Source organism: Gracilinanus agilis, chromosome 2, assembly GCF_016433145.1.
Source record: "Gracilinanus agilis isolate LMUSP501 chromosome 2, AgileGrace, whole genome shotgun sequence".
Classification (NCBI taxonomy): domain Eukaryota; kingdom Metazoa; phylum Chordata; class Mammalia; order Didelphimorphia; family Didelphidae; genus Gracilinanus; species Gracilinanus agilis.
Genome location: NC_058131.1, coordinates 392,590,917 through 392,608,954, shown reverse-complemented (window position 1 = coordinate 392,608,954; position 18,038 = coordinate 392,590,917). Strand labels below are relative to the sequence as shown.

Below are 18,038 nucleotides of genomic sequence, written 5' to 3'. Positions count from 1 at the left end.
GCCCCTTATAATTTCTTCTTCCTAGGCCAGACCTTTTTTTTATCCTGGGGAAACTGAGGCACCACAAAAGTTCTAACTAGAGGGTTGAACTTTGGGGTCTTGGAGAGGTGAAGAGATTCTTATCCTAATCTTCCAGAAAGAATCCTCATTGACAATTAGAAGCCCTGAAAGTAGTTTGGAGATGATAGAAAAGGGTTACAACTGGGGATGGGAAGAGATTAATGGGAACCCCCTAAAAAGAAATGGATCCATTGGTTCAATAAATGTCCCTTTTGCCAGACCCATGTCTACCCCACACTGAAGGTTTTTGGTAGTACCCAGTTCTGTGGAGAGCCCGAGGAAGGAGCTGACATTGAAGATGTTAGACTCTCAAGCCCCATACCTTTCACATAGAGATGCAGGGAGGCAATAGAATTGTCCCCGTCTGGGTTTTCTTCCCCTTTTTCCAAACATTGGTAGGTGCCTGTATGATTAATTGTAGAATTGATGATTCTAAGGGTGCTGAGGTTGCCCATGGTGTCCTGAATCCAACCATTGGTGTGCCAGTTCACATCACTGACCCAGGCCACATTGGCGTTGCCCTCACAGCGAAGAGTTACAGTTGATCCACGTTCCACCACCAGATTTGGACCACTGGGCTCAATCATGGGAGTTGCCTGACCTGGAGGACAGGAGGAGAGGTTGTTATAATTTAAGACAGGAAAGGACTCTCCAAAATGTCAGGAATATCCAATCCCTTTGAAAGAGGAGTATGAATGATTAGAGATAACATTTCTTGAATTTAATTATCATCTGTTATTTACCTTACCGTTATTTATTGGTATCACAGAATTATGTAATCTTTAGTACTGAAAGGGACCTTAGAAATCATAGAGTACCATTCCCTGCCCACCCACCTTACTTTATAGTGAGGGAAACTGAGGCCTACAAGTAAGGAGAAACTTGCTTGAACAAAAAAGGAGCAAAGCAGAGGATTAAACTCAGACCGCCTGATAGAAATACTCAGTGTATTTAGCTCCCCCAACTAGTCCATGAGCTCAATGAGGAAGGGTCCATGTCTTGGCTAAATTGTGTTTCTCTGTGTTTCCAAGATGCTGCCTTCTTCTTCTTTTCCCTCCTGCCTGATCACTCCTTTCCTTGGCTGGCTCCTCATTTATGTCACTCTCTCTAACCGTGAGTTCACCTCAAGACTTTATCTTCTTCTCCACATTCTCTCCAGGTCACCTCATCCATTCCCATGAGTTTAATTATTTCTGTACAGAAGACTCAATTTATCTTCTGAACTCTATTACCATCTGTGAATTGGACATTTCAAACCTAATGCCCCAGAGACATCTCAAACTCTACATGTCCATTACAGAATTCTTCATCTTTCTCTCCTGACCTATCCTTCGACTGTCTTATTTCTTTAGATGGTACCATCACTCTTCCAGTCTCTCATGTTCATAATCTAAGTATCATCCTAGACTCCTCACTCTCCTTCACCACTTCCCTCACCCCTTGTTCTCCCCATAGCCAAGCAGTGGGAAATTTGTGCTGTTTCTATTTCTACAACATCTTTTGAATCTGGTCCATCTCTCTACTCACACAGCCAGCACCTGAGTTTAGGCCCTTATCACCTCTCACCTGGACTCCTGCAATGACCTTGCTTTGAGTCTCTCCCCATTCCAACTCATCCTCCACACTTCTTCAAAGTGATTTTCTTTTCTTTTCAAAAGTTAATTTTTTAATGTTTTGAACTTAAACACCAAAATAAAATTAGCATTTCCATATACACATCAGAATACAAAAAGAGGACTATATAGGAAACCGTAAATTTCCATCCTGTACCACTTGCTTTTTTAAAAAAAATTATAGGGGGCAGATGGGTGGTTCAGTGGATTGAGAGCCAGGCCCAGAGACAGGAGGTCCTGGGTTCAAATCTGACCTCAGACCCTTCCTAGCTGTGTGACCATGGACAAGTCACTTGACCTCCATTGACCAGCCTTTATCATTCTTCTGCCTTAGAACCAATATACAGTATCGATTCTAAGATGGAAGATAAGGGTTTAAAAAAATTACATAAAAAATAAGCATGTTACTTCCTTTAAAAAAAATCCCTTACCTTCCATCTTAGAATCAATATTGTGTATTGGTTCCAAGGCAGAAGTAATAAGAGCTAGGCATGGGGAGGTTAAGTGACTTGTCTAGGGTCACACAACTAGGAAGGGTTTGAGGTCGGATCTGAACCCAGGACATCCTGTCTCTGGGTCTGGCTCTCAATCCACCTAATTGACTCTTGCATGTTACTTTCAAAACTTTCAAAGCTGTACTGCTTCTCTGTGCTTTCTTCTGATTGCCTTTAGCTCTCTTATGTGCATGTAAAAAAGATTTTCCATGACCCCCCTCCTTTTTTTTTTCTGGCATCACTATTGTTTACCTTTCTCCTCCTTCTCATTAAAAAAGTTAAGAGAGGGGGCAGCTGGGTTGCTCAGTGGATTGAAAGCCAGGCCTAGAGAGGGGAGGTCCTAGGTTCAAATCTGGCCTCAGACACTTCCCAGCTGTGTGACCCTGGGCAAATCACTTGACCCCCATTGCCCACCCTTACCACTCTTCTGCCTTGCAGCCAATACTCCAAGATGGAAGGTGAGGGTTTAAAAAAAAAGTTAAGAGGAGAAAAGAGAAAGGGCCTGTGAGGGAGGCTGGGAGGCCCTTGTAACAAATAAGCACAGTTGAACAAAATTAATCCACACAATGGCCATTATCTCTGCATCATGACTTCATCATCTCTCTGTCAGAAAGAGGATTACACACTTCATCATCGGTCTTCTGGATGGATCATGATTAGTCATAACCATTGACCATGGCCGATTATTGCATCAATCAGAGTTCTTAATGTTTTTGGAAGTTGTTTTTGTATAGGTCTTGATCAATGACCCATGTAAAACCCAGTGGAATTGCACATTGGCTACGGGAAGGGGAGAGGGAGGAGGGGAGGGAAAGAGCATTGAATCATGTAACCCTGGAAAAATATTCTAAATCAATTAATTAAATAAAAAAAATTTTAAGGGAGTTGTTTTTGTTTACAATGCTGTTGTCCTCACATTAACTGTTCTGCTAGTTCTGCCCACCTCACTGTATCAATTTATACTACTCAGGATTCTCTGAAATTATGTTTTATTATTTCTTATAGCATGATAATATTCCAATACATCCATATTTTTAACCATTTCCCCCAATTGACAGGCACACCCATAGATTTCTAGTTCTTTTTCTCCCCTCTGGGCTGCCACCTTTTAACCTCTTTATGATCAGGAAGTTTGTTTTACTGAAGACTCTTCTCTCCCCAGCATTATCCTCCCTTTGGGGGCTATTCCTGCCCTGCCTTGCTCATTTTCCTGTTGCATTTGATATATTTCTACATGAAATCATGTTTGTGTGTGTTTGTATGATCAATTCTCTTGTGTCTATTTCAGATAAATGTGAAGTTCATCCTATGCCCACTCTCCTCTCTCCTTTCTCCACGTTTGTAAATATTTCTCATCAATCCTTGGTGACAAGACCCACCTCTTTCTCCTGCCTCTTTATATTAGTGTATTCTTTTTACCTTCCCTTTTCTTTCCCTTCTTAAACACTTCTGAACAAGACTAATCCACCTCCAGGGCCTCTGTTTTTCTCAACTCCCTCAAATACTCTTTGAGAACACTAAGAACATTTGAAAACACTTCAGAGTCCAGCTTCTGAAAGGACACATTTCTTCTCCTCCTAGTAGAATGTTCACACTACGTTACTCTTGACTTCTGTATATTTCAAAGTTTCGTACTGAGCTTCTGTTTTTATCATCAGAAATGATGGAAATTCCCTTATTGCATTTTAGGTCTGTTTATATCCAGCTTTCCAGGGCATTATACTTGGTGCTTTTTGGAATAATACATTCTAAGATTTCCTCTCAACTGACATCTTTTCTTTTAAGTCCTCCTCTTTCCAATCACACATGATTCTTCTTCCTACCTGGATTATTGCAATAGCCTGAAGGCTCATCTTCCTGTCTCAAGTCTCTCCCCATTCAGAGTCTAGCAACTAAAATGATTTTTCTTTCTTCCTTTTTTCTTTAAAAGTCTTACCTTCTGCCTTGAATCAATACTAAGTACTGGTTTCAGGGCTGAAGAATGGTAAGGACTAGACATCTGTGGTTAAGTGACTTACCCAGGACCATACAGTTAAGAAGTATCTGAGGCTAGATTGGAGCCCAAGACTGTCTCTAGGCCTGGCTTTCTACTCCCTGAGCCACTTAGCTCCCCCTCAAAATGATTTTTCTAAAGTTCAATTCAGACCATGTCACTCCCCTACTCTATGGCCATCAGTAGTTTCTTATTCATTCTAGGATCAAATATAAAATCGTGTTTGGCTTTTAAAGCTCTTTGCATCCTGGCCCCTTCCTACCTTTTCAGTCTTTTTACACTTTACTCCTTTCCTCAGACTCTATGACCCGGCAGCTCTGCTCTTTTTGCCCTTCTTCGCCACATAGCATTCTGCCTCCTCAGTAAACATTTACAGTGTCCTCCATGCTTTCAATGCTCTCCCTTCCTCACCTTTTCCTCCTTAACTCCCAGCTTTCTTTAAGACTTGGCTGAAATCCCACTTTTTGCAAAGAGCCTTTCCTGGTCAGTCCCATTGTTAGTACCTTCCCTCTCAAACTGCCTCCCTTTCCACACCGTATATGCGAATTATAGGCACCCATTTGTTCAGTTGTTTTCATTTGTGTCCTACTTTGTGACCCCGTTTGAGTTTTTTTTTTGGCAAAGTTGCTGGAGTAGTTTGCCATTCATTCTCCAGTTCATTTGACAGATGAGAAAACGGAGACAAATATGGTTAAGTAAGCTCAGGTCACCCAGTTAGTGTCTGAGCCTATTTTGAATTCATATATATGTATGTATTTATATGTGTGTGTATCTCATTGTCTATATATTGTCTTCCCATTAGCATGTAAACTCCTTGGGGGCAGGTATTTTTGCTTTTCTTTATCACTCTGGTACTTAGTCCAATACCTGGCATATAGGAAATATTTAACAAATTAATACGTGTTAACTGAATTTATAGTAGCTGCTGACGGGTCCTCTGTTATCCTGATTGTTCTTTTTTTTTTTCTGGATGTTTACAGTATTTTATTTTTGCAATTACATTAGAGCTCTGGATTTGAGCTATGATATTCTTAGGATTTTTACTTTTAGAGATTCTTTCAAGGTGATTGGCAGATTCTTTCTGTCTTCACTTTGCTCTCTGGTTTGGACATGCCTAGATGACTGAACCACCACCATCAGCAAATCTAATAGATTTGGATATCTTTATTTCTTGAAATATTTTCTTTAGGCTCTTTTTGAAAAAAAAATCATAGTTTTCAGGGAGTCTAACTATTTTTCTCAATAAATTTTTATTGATAATCTTTTGTTTTTCTGTCACCTAAGTTTTCCCCAAGAGAAATGCTTCCTTCTTACATCAAGGGAGCAGTCCCTAATAATGAAGGATTTCTTTTTAAGTTAAACTATTTTTCTTCTTTTTAAAATATTTTATTTTCCCAATTACATGTAAAAACAAATTTTAACAGTTTAAAAAATTTTGAGTTTTAAATTCTTTCTCTCCTCCCTTTTCCCCTCATTGAGAAGGTGAGCAATTTGGTGTAGGTTATACATGTAGAGTCATGCAAAACACATTTCCATATTACTCAGGTTGTGAAAAATATATAGGTCAAGAAATTAAAAAAGAAAATAGAGTATTTTTTTAAAAGAAAAGAGGAAGTCGATAAAATTGATCTATATGATAAAAAAATCTGACAATGTACGCAGAATTCCACTTTGGCAGACCACCTCCATCCCATCTCTATAAAGGAGTTGAGGGAGAGGCCTTCTCATATCTAGAGGTACACTAGAGCCAGCTTGAATTGACTTGTGAGAGCCAACAGTTAAAATTTCAGCGTCAGCATTGACATTTTGGAAATCAATTGGCAAAAGCTACAAAATGGGGCTGGAGTTATGCTTTCCTGATTGTGTAGCCTTAAGCAAGTAATGGAAAAAATGTGTGTCGTGCCTACATTTTTTTTTTTCTCAGAGAACCGGTTGTTAAATACTTGCTAGCATACCATTGGTCTTTTTTATTTTTTATTTTTATATATTTATTTTTTTAACCCTTACTTTCTGTCTTAGAATCAATACTGTGTATTGGTTCCAAGGCAGACGAGCTATAAGGGTTAGGCAATGGGGGTTTAAGTGACTTGCCCAGGGTCACACAGCTAGGAAGTGTCTCAGGCCAGATGTGAACCGAGGACCTCCTATCTCTAGGCCTGGCTCTCGATCCACTGAGCCACTCAGCTGTCCCCCTTTTTTAAATTAAAAAAAAATTTTTTCCACACCATTGCAACTTATGTCTTATTTGGGGTCAAACTTGTTCTTTGCAATTTTTAACCTACATTTTCTATTCTTTTGTGTTTTTGCTCTTGGTCAGGTTTCTGGAAGCCAGAGCTCAGGGATAAGCCAGAGGAGAGAGACTGAAAAGTGAAGAGGATGAGAGAGAAAAGCAGTTAAGGCTAGGAGCTCTTTTCTGTTTTCTTTTAAGGAACTTTTCTTGAAGGGAGAAAGGAGAACCTGAAACCTCTAGTTCTGCGCTTTAGGGAGAAGGACTTTTCCTGCCCCAAGTCAGCACTTTTTGGGGGTTGTTAGGGAGGGGGATAAGTGCTGCCTAAAATTAAAGGAGGATGGGAGGAAGTGAGAGCTGAATCAGTGCCTTGAACAGGGGCCTGCAGAGTCTTCAAATGGCTGCTACGGGGGCCGGAAGCACATGGCCTTCCTCTAGGTCTTAGAGCCTAAACTTCTATTCAGGCCCACAGCACTTCCCACACATATTCTCTCACTTCTGCTTTGAGCATGCCCCATCCATGCAGCCCTGAGCCCACTGTTTGTGCTGCCTGGGGCTCTCCCTCTGACTTGTAACTAGCCCAGGCCCCATATTCCTAGAACCCCTGCCAGGGGGCATAATGACCACCCCAGAGGAGCTAAACCTGATGGGCAAGTGGGATTAGAGATGAGTCATAGGGACACAGGCAAGGGCCGGGGCTGGGTAGCTGAGTTTTGTCCTATTGATGATCCAGGCTAACCCCAGTGGTAAGACTGGGCCCCTCTGGAGATAAAGGACACTTCTGGGTCTCTTTGGAAAGGTCTTTAACTAGGAATCAGGACAACTGCCAACTAAGTCTTACCAATAAGCCATTTGGTGACCTTGGGTAAATCACTTTCTTTGGACTAAATTGCCTCTGGCTCTCCCTAGCTTTAGATGTTGTATTTCCTGACTTCCTTCAAGCTTCCCTAAAATTCTACCTACCACAAGAAGCTTTTCCCAGACCTTCTTAATGCTGAGACCTTTCCTCTGAGATTGCCTCCAGTTTACCCTATGCTGTGTGTACTTTGTACGTAGTTGTTTGCTGTGGCTCCACTCTACCCGTTGTCCTCCTGCCCCCCCCCCATTAAATTATGGGTTCCATGAGGGCATGGACTGTTTTTGCTTTATTTTACGTCCTCAATTCTCAGCACAGTTCCTGGTGCAAAGTAAGTACTTTCTACATTGGTATTGACCTGACTTCTGATAAATGGCTTGTCTCTGAGTGCTTCCTTCTGGCGCCATTTGGAGGAGAAGAAAGGAACAGTTTAAGAGCCTCTTTGGGCCTCTTCCCTGTTCTCTTCATCAAAATACGGAAAGAAACTGACTGGGCTCAGTTCACTTCCTGCCCCACTCACCGAAGTTGTCGTGTCCATCTCAGAAAGCACACTCGTGCGGAATGAGATTGACGTAATGAGCTCGTCACTCGAAGCTTCATCCTTCCCCTCGCCCCTCCGTGATGATTCGAGGGAGGAAAGGCCAGCCAGTCCCTTGCTCCCTCTGCCACGGATTTGTGAACCACTGACCACCTCTCTAAATTCCACCCCCACCCAAGTTTTGTCTTTTCCCTTTCCCTCAAACTGCCTGGCATCTATTCCCTGAACCCCTTCCCCATTCCCCAACAATTTATATAGGAACCCTGGGGGAGCCTTTTTCCAACTCCGCCATCACTTAGTTGTCTGAGAGTAGGACTGAGAAGGGAGCCTCATTGGACCGTTACTGCAGTGTAAGAAATGATGAGCAGGTTAATGAAGAAAACAATAACAACACTGAAAGACTTGGGTGAAATTCTGAAAAGCAAAATTAGAACCCAGAGAACATTCTATACAGCTACAGAATTCAGGTTTGAAGAATAACTTGTGAGTGTCCACCTCCAATGGTGATTGGTAACTAAAAACATGGAAGACATAGTTTATGTATACTTTTTTTTTTTGGCAAGCAATGCCTTCTCTAATGTGGGGACAGGAGGAAGGGAGAATACCTGGGAGTTTTAGTGTAACCAACAAATAAATTAATTTTTAAAAATTAAGGAGGAAGATTGCTCTGTAGCAAAAATGAATAATATGGAAATAGGCATCAAGTGATAATATTTGTACAACCCAGTGGAATTGCTTGTTGACTCTGGGAGGGAAGGAGAGGGAAGAGGCGAGGGAAAGAAAATGAATCATGGAAACATGGAAAAATATTTTTAAAATAAGTAAATCATTTTTAAAGAAAAAGAAAAAAGAAAGAGGGGAGTTTCATCTAGTAGTGAAAAGAAAACTGGTCTTATGGTTAGAAGACCTGAATTCGAGACCTGCTCCCACATTTATTAGCTGTAGAGCCCTCAGTATGTTGCATCACTTCTTTAAACCTCAGTTTCCTTATCTATAAAATGGAGATAATAATGTTTCCACTACCTTCCTTGACAGGGTTATTGCGAAGGGAAAAAGGAATTGTGATCCTTAAGGTGCCATAGGAATATGAGGTCCTGTTATTGACCATGACCCTCAACTTCAGCATTTCTATAGGTTCAGAGCTGAAGAACTTGAAATTAGAATGAGGGAGAAAGAAAATAATCCCTAACAAAAAGTCCAGCTAATCCACACATTCATTCATTCATTTATTAGAAGAATTTTGGAGCTAAGAGAGATATTTGAGATTATTGAGTTTTGCAGAAGAAACTGAGGCTCAAAGAAGATGGTGATTTGTACAAGGCCACCTATGGGCAGCCAGGTGGAACGGTGGATAGAGTGCTGGGCCTGGAGTCAGGAAGAGTCATCTTCCTCAGTTCAAATCTGGCCTCAGACACTAGCTGTGACCTTGGGAAAATCATTTAACCCTGTTGGTCTCAGTTTCCTCCTCTGTAAAAGGAGCAGGAGAAGGAAATGACAAACCAATATCTTTGCCAAGGAAACCCCAAATGGGATCATGAAGAGTTGGACACGACTGAAATGACTGAAAAACAACATGCCTTGGTACTAAGTGACTGATTTGAGGTTTACTTAAAGCAGTGTGACAGTGAAAAAATGGATGAATTTAAAATCAGAGGGTCTTGGTTTAAGTTCCAGCTCTGCTACTTAAAACTTGAGTGACCTTTGATCTTAGACAAGTCAGGTTCCTACTCTGGGCTTCAGTTTCCTCCATAAAATGAGGATCCTTTGAATCACTGGACTCCCTGAAAACATGATGAAAAAAACAAAAGTTTGAATCTCTAAAGATCCTTCTGACTCTAAATTCTTTGATCTATTCCATGCATCTTTATTGATTGCCTAGTACCAGGCAAAGGGTTAGACAAAGCGCCTATCTACCTAGACTGGTAATATGGATAGAGCGTTTGACTTAGAATTAGGAAAACTTGGATTAAAATCTAGCCTCAGATATTTACTGCTGTACATCTCTGGGCAAGTTACTTAGCATCCCTGTGCCTCACTTTCTTTCCTCACCAGAAAAATGAGAGGATTGGATGTGACAGCTTTCAAGATCTCTTCTAGCTCTATATTATTATTTTGTGCCTAGCCCTGTAAAAAGTGCTGGATATAAATAAAAAGAATTAAATGATCTTTATGTGCCTGTATCTATATATGCACCATTACCCAGATTTCCTCTAGGGCACAGCCTGAAGACTGGGGAGGCTCACAGTGTCCCCACCATCTGTCATCTGCCCCTTTCTCTCTTACATGCTGATCTCCCACAAGGGACATGGATTTTGGAGCTGGCTCCCTATCCCAGGCAAATCTAGTTTCCTTCCTTGTCCCCAGGCTCCTAACACATGCCCATGGTCCACCAAGGCCTAAGAGGACTGAAAGTTTTGTTCTGAAAGTGGCCCTCCCCATAGGCCTTCAGCCTTTGGGTGATTCTCTTGGCAGAGAAGTCTCTTCTAGAAAGTGTGTCTCAGCCCACAAAGACAATGCCCAGGCTACTGTCTGCTCCTTCTGTCCCATTTGTCCTACTTGCAGCCCCATAGAAATCAGAGGCCCCAGAATCCTTGGCTTATCCAAGATGCTGTTTCTTCCTCTCCACCACTACCTCTTACCCAAGTCTCTCTACTCAAAGCTCTCACATTGTCTCCTCTTTACACCATAGCCCAGTTATTTATTCCCTTTGACTCCTTTACTCTTCCATTATCACAGATGGTCAGAACTAGAGGGACCCTTAGATATCACCTAGTATCAGGGGCTTTTAACCTTTTCTATGTCAAAGCAATCTGGTGAAGCTTATTGACCCCTCCTGACAATGATGGTTCTGAATGCCTACAATAAAATATATAGGATTACAAAGGAAACCAAAGGTTGGCGAAAATAAAGATGTGATTTTTTTTTCCCCATTCAAGTTTGCAAACTCCCTGAAATCTATTCTCTGATCTAGCCTAAGCTTCTCATTTTACAGAGAGGGAAACTAAGATTCAGAGAAGGAAAATAACTAGCCCAAGGTCCCACAGTTAGTAGAAGAACCAGGACTAAAACTCAGGTCATCTGCTATGGACCACTCCCACACATTGCCTTTCTTATTCTATTTTTGCTCTCCTCCCATGGGTCCCACAGAACCCCACCCCAAGCTGCTCTCTGCAGGGTATTTGCCATGTCTATAGCTATCACAGCCTACTGGAGAAAAGGGTACATAGTCTGGAAATTCCAGTTTGTAACCTAGACTTTTAGAACCTCCTACAGGGGGCTAGTCTCCAGAGAGTCCTGCCAGGAGTCCTGGTCAGGTCCATCTCCCAGCCTTGCTCCTAATCCCTGTCACAGCTGTTTTCCCACTTACTATGCAAGACGACCACCGCCATCAGTAGTATCAGGATCCCAGGAGCCATGGCCTCTGGAGAGAAGAGAGTACCTTGTCCAGGGCTGCAGACAGGAGCAGTGCTTGAAGCCCTCTCCTGCTTGGAGTGGGCTGGTGGAGATGAGAACCGAGGATCTGCCTTGACACACTATCAGTTTTTTGATATGGGCCTCCTCCTTCTCTGAGAAACTTCTCCTTTTTTGCACTGGGCTGTGTGACCACAGGGTTTGGAAATTGAGTCTAAGAAGAAAAACAATCTTGGAAGCATTACCCATGACCCCAGTGGGAAGTGGGCTGCTTCTGGGGTGGAGCCAGGCTGCTGTTCCTCTGCTTAGGACCTTGATGGCCGTGGGGTAGCGGGAGGCTTAGACATGACGGGGCCCCTCTCCACCTCCGCCAGCTCTGGTGGCCTCATTGGAAGGATTGGAAGGGGATAGCCATTCAGACCAACCTGGGTGTCAACAAGGCTGCAAGAGACAGAACCATAACATACACCTTCAGGCCAATTCTAAGAGTCAAAGAAACAAACCCAGTCTCCAGACATAGGATCTGAAGTGAGAAATTAAGCCAAAAGATTGACTGTCAGAAGGGAAAGGAACCAGAGATCAGGGTACATGGTTTGAGAATCCCACTTTGTAGCCTAAACTGAATATAGTGTCAAAGCTGGACAAGGCTTTAGAGAAAGAAAACGCAGATCAGGAAAGTGACTTACTCAAAATCACCTAAGTTAGGAGTGTAGGGGACAGGGCTAGGACCTGGCAGAGCTGATTTTTAATTCAACATTCTTTCCGACCCAACCCTTCTCTCTCTACCTCCCTCTCCTGGCAAACATACTATCTTTGGTCCATGCAGTCCATAAAAGTGTGGGAAAAGTTGTAGAATCATAGATTTAGAGCTAGAATATTTATTAGAGGTTGTTAAATCCACATTCCTCATTTTGCAGGTAAAGGTCACCCAGAAATGACACATCCATTTCTTGTCATCCTCTAAGATTCTTGCTCGTGGTCTTCCATGGATAATCTTCTCAGTGTCCCAGAACTAAGCTGTAAGGGAAGTATGGAAGTGCGGGGAGAACCTGCCTAGAGAAGCAGAGATTTTGTGGACAGCTTGTAGTCTGGCTAGGGAGAGGCACAGGGCCTGGGACATAGGGCTATGATTTTATTGGTTTATGCAACTTCCAAGTAAGGGAGCCTCCCCTCTACCAGTGCAGACATCCTAGGGTGAGACTGGTCCCTCCTTCTTGGTCTGAGCTGAGATCTCATCTTACTCCCAGATAGAGATATAACTCTTATGTTTTCTTTGATATATTCTAATCTGTATAATAACCTTGATACTGCTTGTTACTTGCTTAGACAAGGGTTTACTTAAGGTTTACTCACTGTCCACTATTTGTGACGGTCTTTTCTGTAATGTGTGTTTCTTGGTAAGAAGCTAAGCTGGCCAATGTAAAAGAAAGGCTACTCTCCCTCTTAAGAGGAACAAAGGAAGCAGATTTCCTTCTGAACTAGACACTACTCTTAAATTAGATCAGAGATACTTGAGGGTGTAAATAGGCTATAATTCAAGCCTGATATTAGAGATAGGCAAGGGAATGAACATATAGCCAGCCACAGCCTTCCTCCTGTTTTACTCAAGGTAGAAATTACCTTGGAGAGAGGTGAACCAGATTCCGGATCTATATATCACAGCTGTGTCTATACATTTAAACAACCCACATGGATACAATAATCCTACATGGATCTATAGATCTTCCACTTAAAATGAGAGGATTGAATTATATGACATCTAAGATCCTTTCCAGTTCTAAACCTAAGATCTCATGTTCCTTTGTGATAGTTGCCACCAAGTATTACTTTCTGGTTGGGGATTAGCTCTGTGCCCCATTGGCAGAATCAGAAAGATTGGCAACCATCCAATTAACCTTTCACATAGGTCCTAAGGGCCTAACTGTTGAGTCACTCATTTTATTTTTGTTCTGGTTACTAGCTGAAGAGCCATGATTTGTCCAAAGCCCTAGCTTATAGTTTTACATAACACAGTTTACCAAGACATAATAATAACACAACATTTCTACCAGCAGTAAGGCCAGGGCCATTTCCTTTGAGTGGTTCTAGGAGAGAATCCAGATGTGAAAAGGCAGCTCAGTTTAGATGCCCTGCAGAGAGAGGAAAGTGCAATTTGGGAGGCTGGGGTTGGCCTTTCTGAATACAGGGTATTCATGCTCTTCCCAGGTGTTTCCTGGAATGTGGAGAAAGGAAGAGAAGGAGGGAGGAAGAGGGTGCTCAGGTTGCAGAGGAACCCTGGGAAGGTCCCACCTTGGAAGAACACAAAATTGCAGGCTTATTTAGAAAGCTGAACACAATTTCGTAGGCCAGTGCTCATCTCTTATAAAGGAAGAGTCATCTCTCCCTGGTAGGAATCTTTGCCCCTTTCCCTAAGTTCCTGGCTTTCTATTTTGTAGAAAGAATTGGCAATAAGAGAAAAAAAAGTCTTTCATGGAAAGCCAATCACGTGGAGCCTTGCCCTATTGTCATTCAGGCTTTGAGACAAATAAGAGGTAGCTTCATGCCCATCCACAATCCATCTACAATCATAGAATGTCATATCTGGAAAGACCTTATGTGCCATCAATCTAGTCCTTTTATTTTGCAAAAAAAGAAACTGAGACCAAGGGAGGGAAACAGACTTTCCTAACATCTCCTAGGTACTTGGTGGTAGATCCAGGACTTGAAATAGGATTTCCTAAATCTTCATCTGATATTCTTTTCACTACCATACTTCCTTCTTCCATTTGCAAAGATCTATATAACTGAGCTAGGGGTAACCCCAAATAATATATAACCCACAAAAACCTTTTCTTCTCTCTCCATGCCCTGAACTGCAGACTCACTGCTCCAATAGATAACTTTACTTCCTCCTTCACTTAAAGAACTAAGTCAATCATTCAGCAAGCATTTACTAACCACCTATGATGTGGCAGGAATTGTGCTTCATCCTAAATGGACTCCCTCACTTTCATGCCACAAAATTCTCATTGTAAATCTGATGTAATAGTGGCTTTCCTGACACAGGAACCCAAGAATAATTTTGGGAATTCCTCTCACATACTGCTAGTTTATTTCCACAGTCAGAGAGAGAGAGATAATGGGAGTAGCAGAATCTGCTGCTCCCTAAAAAGGGAACTTAGCTCCTGTGCAAGCACCCAAGCTAACAAGAGCATTAAACACTGAGAAGATAGGTAGTGTGGAGGATAGAACACTGGCTATGGAGTCACAAAGATCTTAGTTCAAATCCTGCCTCAGATACTTTACTAACTAGATGACCCAGGACAAATCAGTCATCTTCTCTTAGCTTTAGTGACCTCATCTATCAGATGTGAATTATAATAGTACTTGGGTCCAAGGGTTGTTGTGAGCATCTAATGAGATAATGGATATAAAGCACTTTGGAAATGTTACAGAGCTAAAAAAAATGCTAGCAATTATTACTATTATTATTTACACATAAAAACGGATCAGGAATTCATACTTAAATCCATAGGATAAGAGGTCTTAATCTGGAATATATGGACTTAAAAAGGGTTTTGAGATAATTGTTTCAATATGACTGGTTTCTCTTGTATATTATTTTATCTATGCATAATATATAATATATCTACAGATATTATTTTACTCTAAGAAGGGTTCTATAAGTTTTACGAGGCTGCCAAAGGGTCCAAGACACAAAAAAGTTTAGGAACCCTTAATACAGACCCTCTTATAATGAAGCACTTCCCATTTTTGCAAAGAACACAGGGCTCACCCAATTCTTCACTCCCTTTGCTCTGAGAAGATCATGCCCTCTTACCTATTTTCAAAGCTTGTAAGATGCTAGTTAATAAGGTTCCCCCCCCCCCCCGCCTGGAACCTTTGATTCCATTCCTCTCCTGTTTTCAACAAAATATGGCTCCAGCAACTCTTTCTCAACAGTCCTTAAGAAAACTAAAATATACAAAACAAAAACAGAAAACCAACCAAACATAAAGCACTTCCCTCAATTCTTTTTAAAAATAAGAGAGTATTGGGGGGGAAGGCAGCTAGGTTGGCTCAATGGATTGAGAACCAGATCTAGAGACAGGTTCAAATCTGTTCTCAGATACTTCTTAGCTGTGTGACCCTGTACAAGTCACTTAACCCTCATTGCCTAGCCCTTACCACTTTTCTGCCTTGGAACCAATACACAGTATTGATTCTAAGATGGAAGGTAGGGGTTTTTCACAAAAAGTATTGGTATATTTAGTTTTTATATTACCTTCTTTTCCAAATGCATCCTTCCTTCCCTCTTCTATCCAGAGATCCAACTTTTGTAATAAAGAATCAAAAGGAGAAAGAGAAAAATTTAGCAAAATAAAAAACCCATCAATTAAATCTGATGATATTTGCAGAATTCCAAACCTCTTCAAAGAAGTGAGATAGATTATTTCATCTTTTTTTTTTCAGGGCTAAGTTTGGCCATCACATTTACAGTGTTCAGTCAAATGGAATGATTGTGTGTGTGAATTCATTCTCTTTACAATGTTGCAGATATTGTATATGTTGTTGCTTGGTCCTGCTTACTTCATTCTGTAATAATTGGGCATTGGTGGTGTAGTCATGAATATGAGCTACCTTCTCTCAATTCTTACATCCCATCAAACTTCAGTCCCATCTCCCTCTTCCTTTTTAAGGTCAAACTTCTCCAAAAATGACCTATGCTCATTGCCTCTACTTCCTCACCACCCACTCTTTTCTCCACCCTCTTACAAGCTGGTTTTCATCTCTGCCACTGTGCTGAAACAACTCTCATCAAGCTCATTAATGATATCCCCATCATCAGATCCAATGGCTTTTGCTCAGTCTTCATTTTTTCTTATCACCGCAGTATTTGCCTCTGCAGAGCACTCTAATTAGAAATTCTCTCTTTCCTTGATGTAGGTGACATTGTGCTCTCTTAATCCTCCTATTTTGTTCATTCTTTACTTTTTTCTCTCTTGGGTCCTCATTCTATTCCTACCTCTGTCAGCACACTTTAAGATTTTGCCTTCTCTTTAGTTTTTCTCAGTTATCTTCAAGATTTCTTTTTTTTCCCCTTTATACTATATTCCTTTGTGACCCCACCCACTTTAATGGCTTAAAATATTACCTCCATACAGATGACTCTCAAATAAACCTATTTCTCCATCACTCCTCAGACCCTTAGTCTCCTATTTCTGACTGCCTATCAGACATTCATTTCTACTTGGATATCTTCCTGGCAACTAAAACTCAATATATGCCAAAAAAATTTAAGCCCTTACCTTCTGGCTTAGAATCAATTCTATGTATTGGTTCCAAGGCAGAAGAGAAGTAAGGGCTAGGCAATGGGGGCTAAGTGATTTGACCAGGACCACACAACTAGGAACTCCCTGAGGGCAGATTTGAAAACAAGACCTCCTGCCTCTAGGCCTGGCTCTCTATCCATTGAGCCACTTAGCTGCTCCAAATATATCCAAAATTGAACTCAACATCTCCCTAGAAAAACCTGAACTTCCTCTCACCTCACCTCTCTCTTGATATCACCACCATCAGCAGAGCTTCACCATTATTTATTGCTCTTCCTTCTTCCTAGCTTTCCTGGGGCAATTTCTACATTAATCCATCCTTTCCATTCCCACTGCCACCTCCATATTTCAAACTCTCATCTCTTCTCACCTATATTATTATAATAGCTTCTTTTTAAAGTTTCCCCCAATATTTTCTGTCTTATATTGCCATAGTTACCCCAAGTATCTATCCCTTCCCTACCCCTCCCAGAGAACCACTCCAGATGACATATAGTATTTTTAAAAGAGAGGAATAAAAAGTCAGCCCAAGTGATGGATACATTGAAATAATTTGAAACCACATGCAGTGGGTAACACTAGTGGACCTCCCTACTTCCAAAAAGAGGGAGTTTGGTTTTTTTTTATCTTTCTTCTTTGAGTTCTCCTTGGTCTTTATGATTTTGTTATATATACTTTTGTTTTTTTGGTGTATAGTTGTTGTTTTTTTTAATTTCCATTGTTGTAATTACTGTGTTTATTGTTTTCTTGGCTCTGCTTATCTTACTCTGCATCAATTCATAGAGATCTTTCAATGCTTCTCTGTATTCATTACAAACCTCATTTTGCAGCACAGGGATATTTGATTATATTCATGCACCACCATTTGTTTAGCCACTTCTCAAGAGATGGGCATCTATTCTATTTACAATTCTCAGCTATTACAAAAAATATATAATAGTCTCCTACCTAGTTTTCTCCATTTAATATCCTTTCAAATGTATCCTTCTCTCCATTCTTAGAGTTATCTTCTTAATATGCCATTCTGATGTCTCTCCTTTACTCAAAAATCTTCAGTGGTTTCCCAACCCCTAATGAATAAAATGTGGGCAGCTAGGTGGGGCAGTGGATAGAGTGCCAGGTCTGGAGTCAGGAATACTCATCTTCCCGAAATCAAATCTAGCCTCAGACACTTACAAACTGTGACCCTGAGCAAGTCACTTAATCCTATTTGCCTCAACTTCCTCACCTGTAAAATGAGTTGGAGAAGGAAATAACAAACTACTCCAGGATCTTTGGCAAAAAAAAAAAAAAAAAAACGAAATGACAATCCTGTAAGACTTATGACAGGGAATGCTATCTACCTCCAGAGAAAGACTTTCTCTAAACTGGATTAATCTTTTACATCAGTGTATTTATGGTTTTATTTTGGGATTCTGGTCTTGTATATGTGTGCTCTTACAACAATAACCAATATGGAAGTGTGTGTTTTGCATGATAATAAAAATAAAAGGGAAAATGGGGAAAAAAAGAAAACCTCAAACGAGGTCAGGAA

General features: G+C 41.0%; 1 protein-coding gene across 1 annotated transcript in view; it reads right to left on the bottom strand.

The window, feature by feature from the left end:
• Window positions 1-11,197, bottom strand: part of CSF1R (colony stimulating factor 1 receptor) — a 53,455-nt gene extending 42,258 nt beyond the window's left edge. The window contains exons 1-2 of the mRNA XM_044659864.1: window positions 11,149-11,197; window positions 383-661 (exon numbers count right to left, since the gene is read on the bottom strand). Of these exons, the coding sequence (XP_044515799.1) occupies window positions 383-661; window positions 11,149-11,197 (328 nt within the window). The remainder of the gene's footprint in view (window positions 1-382; window positions 662-11,148) is intronic.
• Window positions 11,198-18,038: the final 6,841 nt, after the last annotated feature.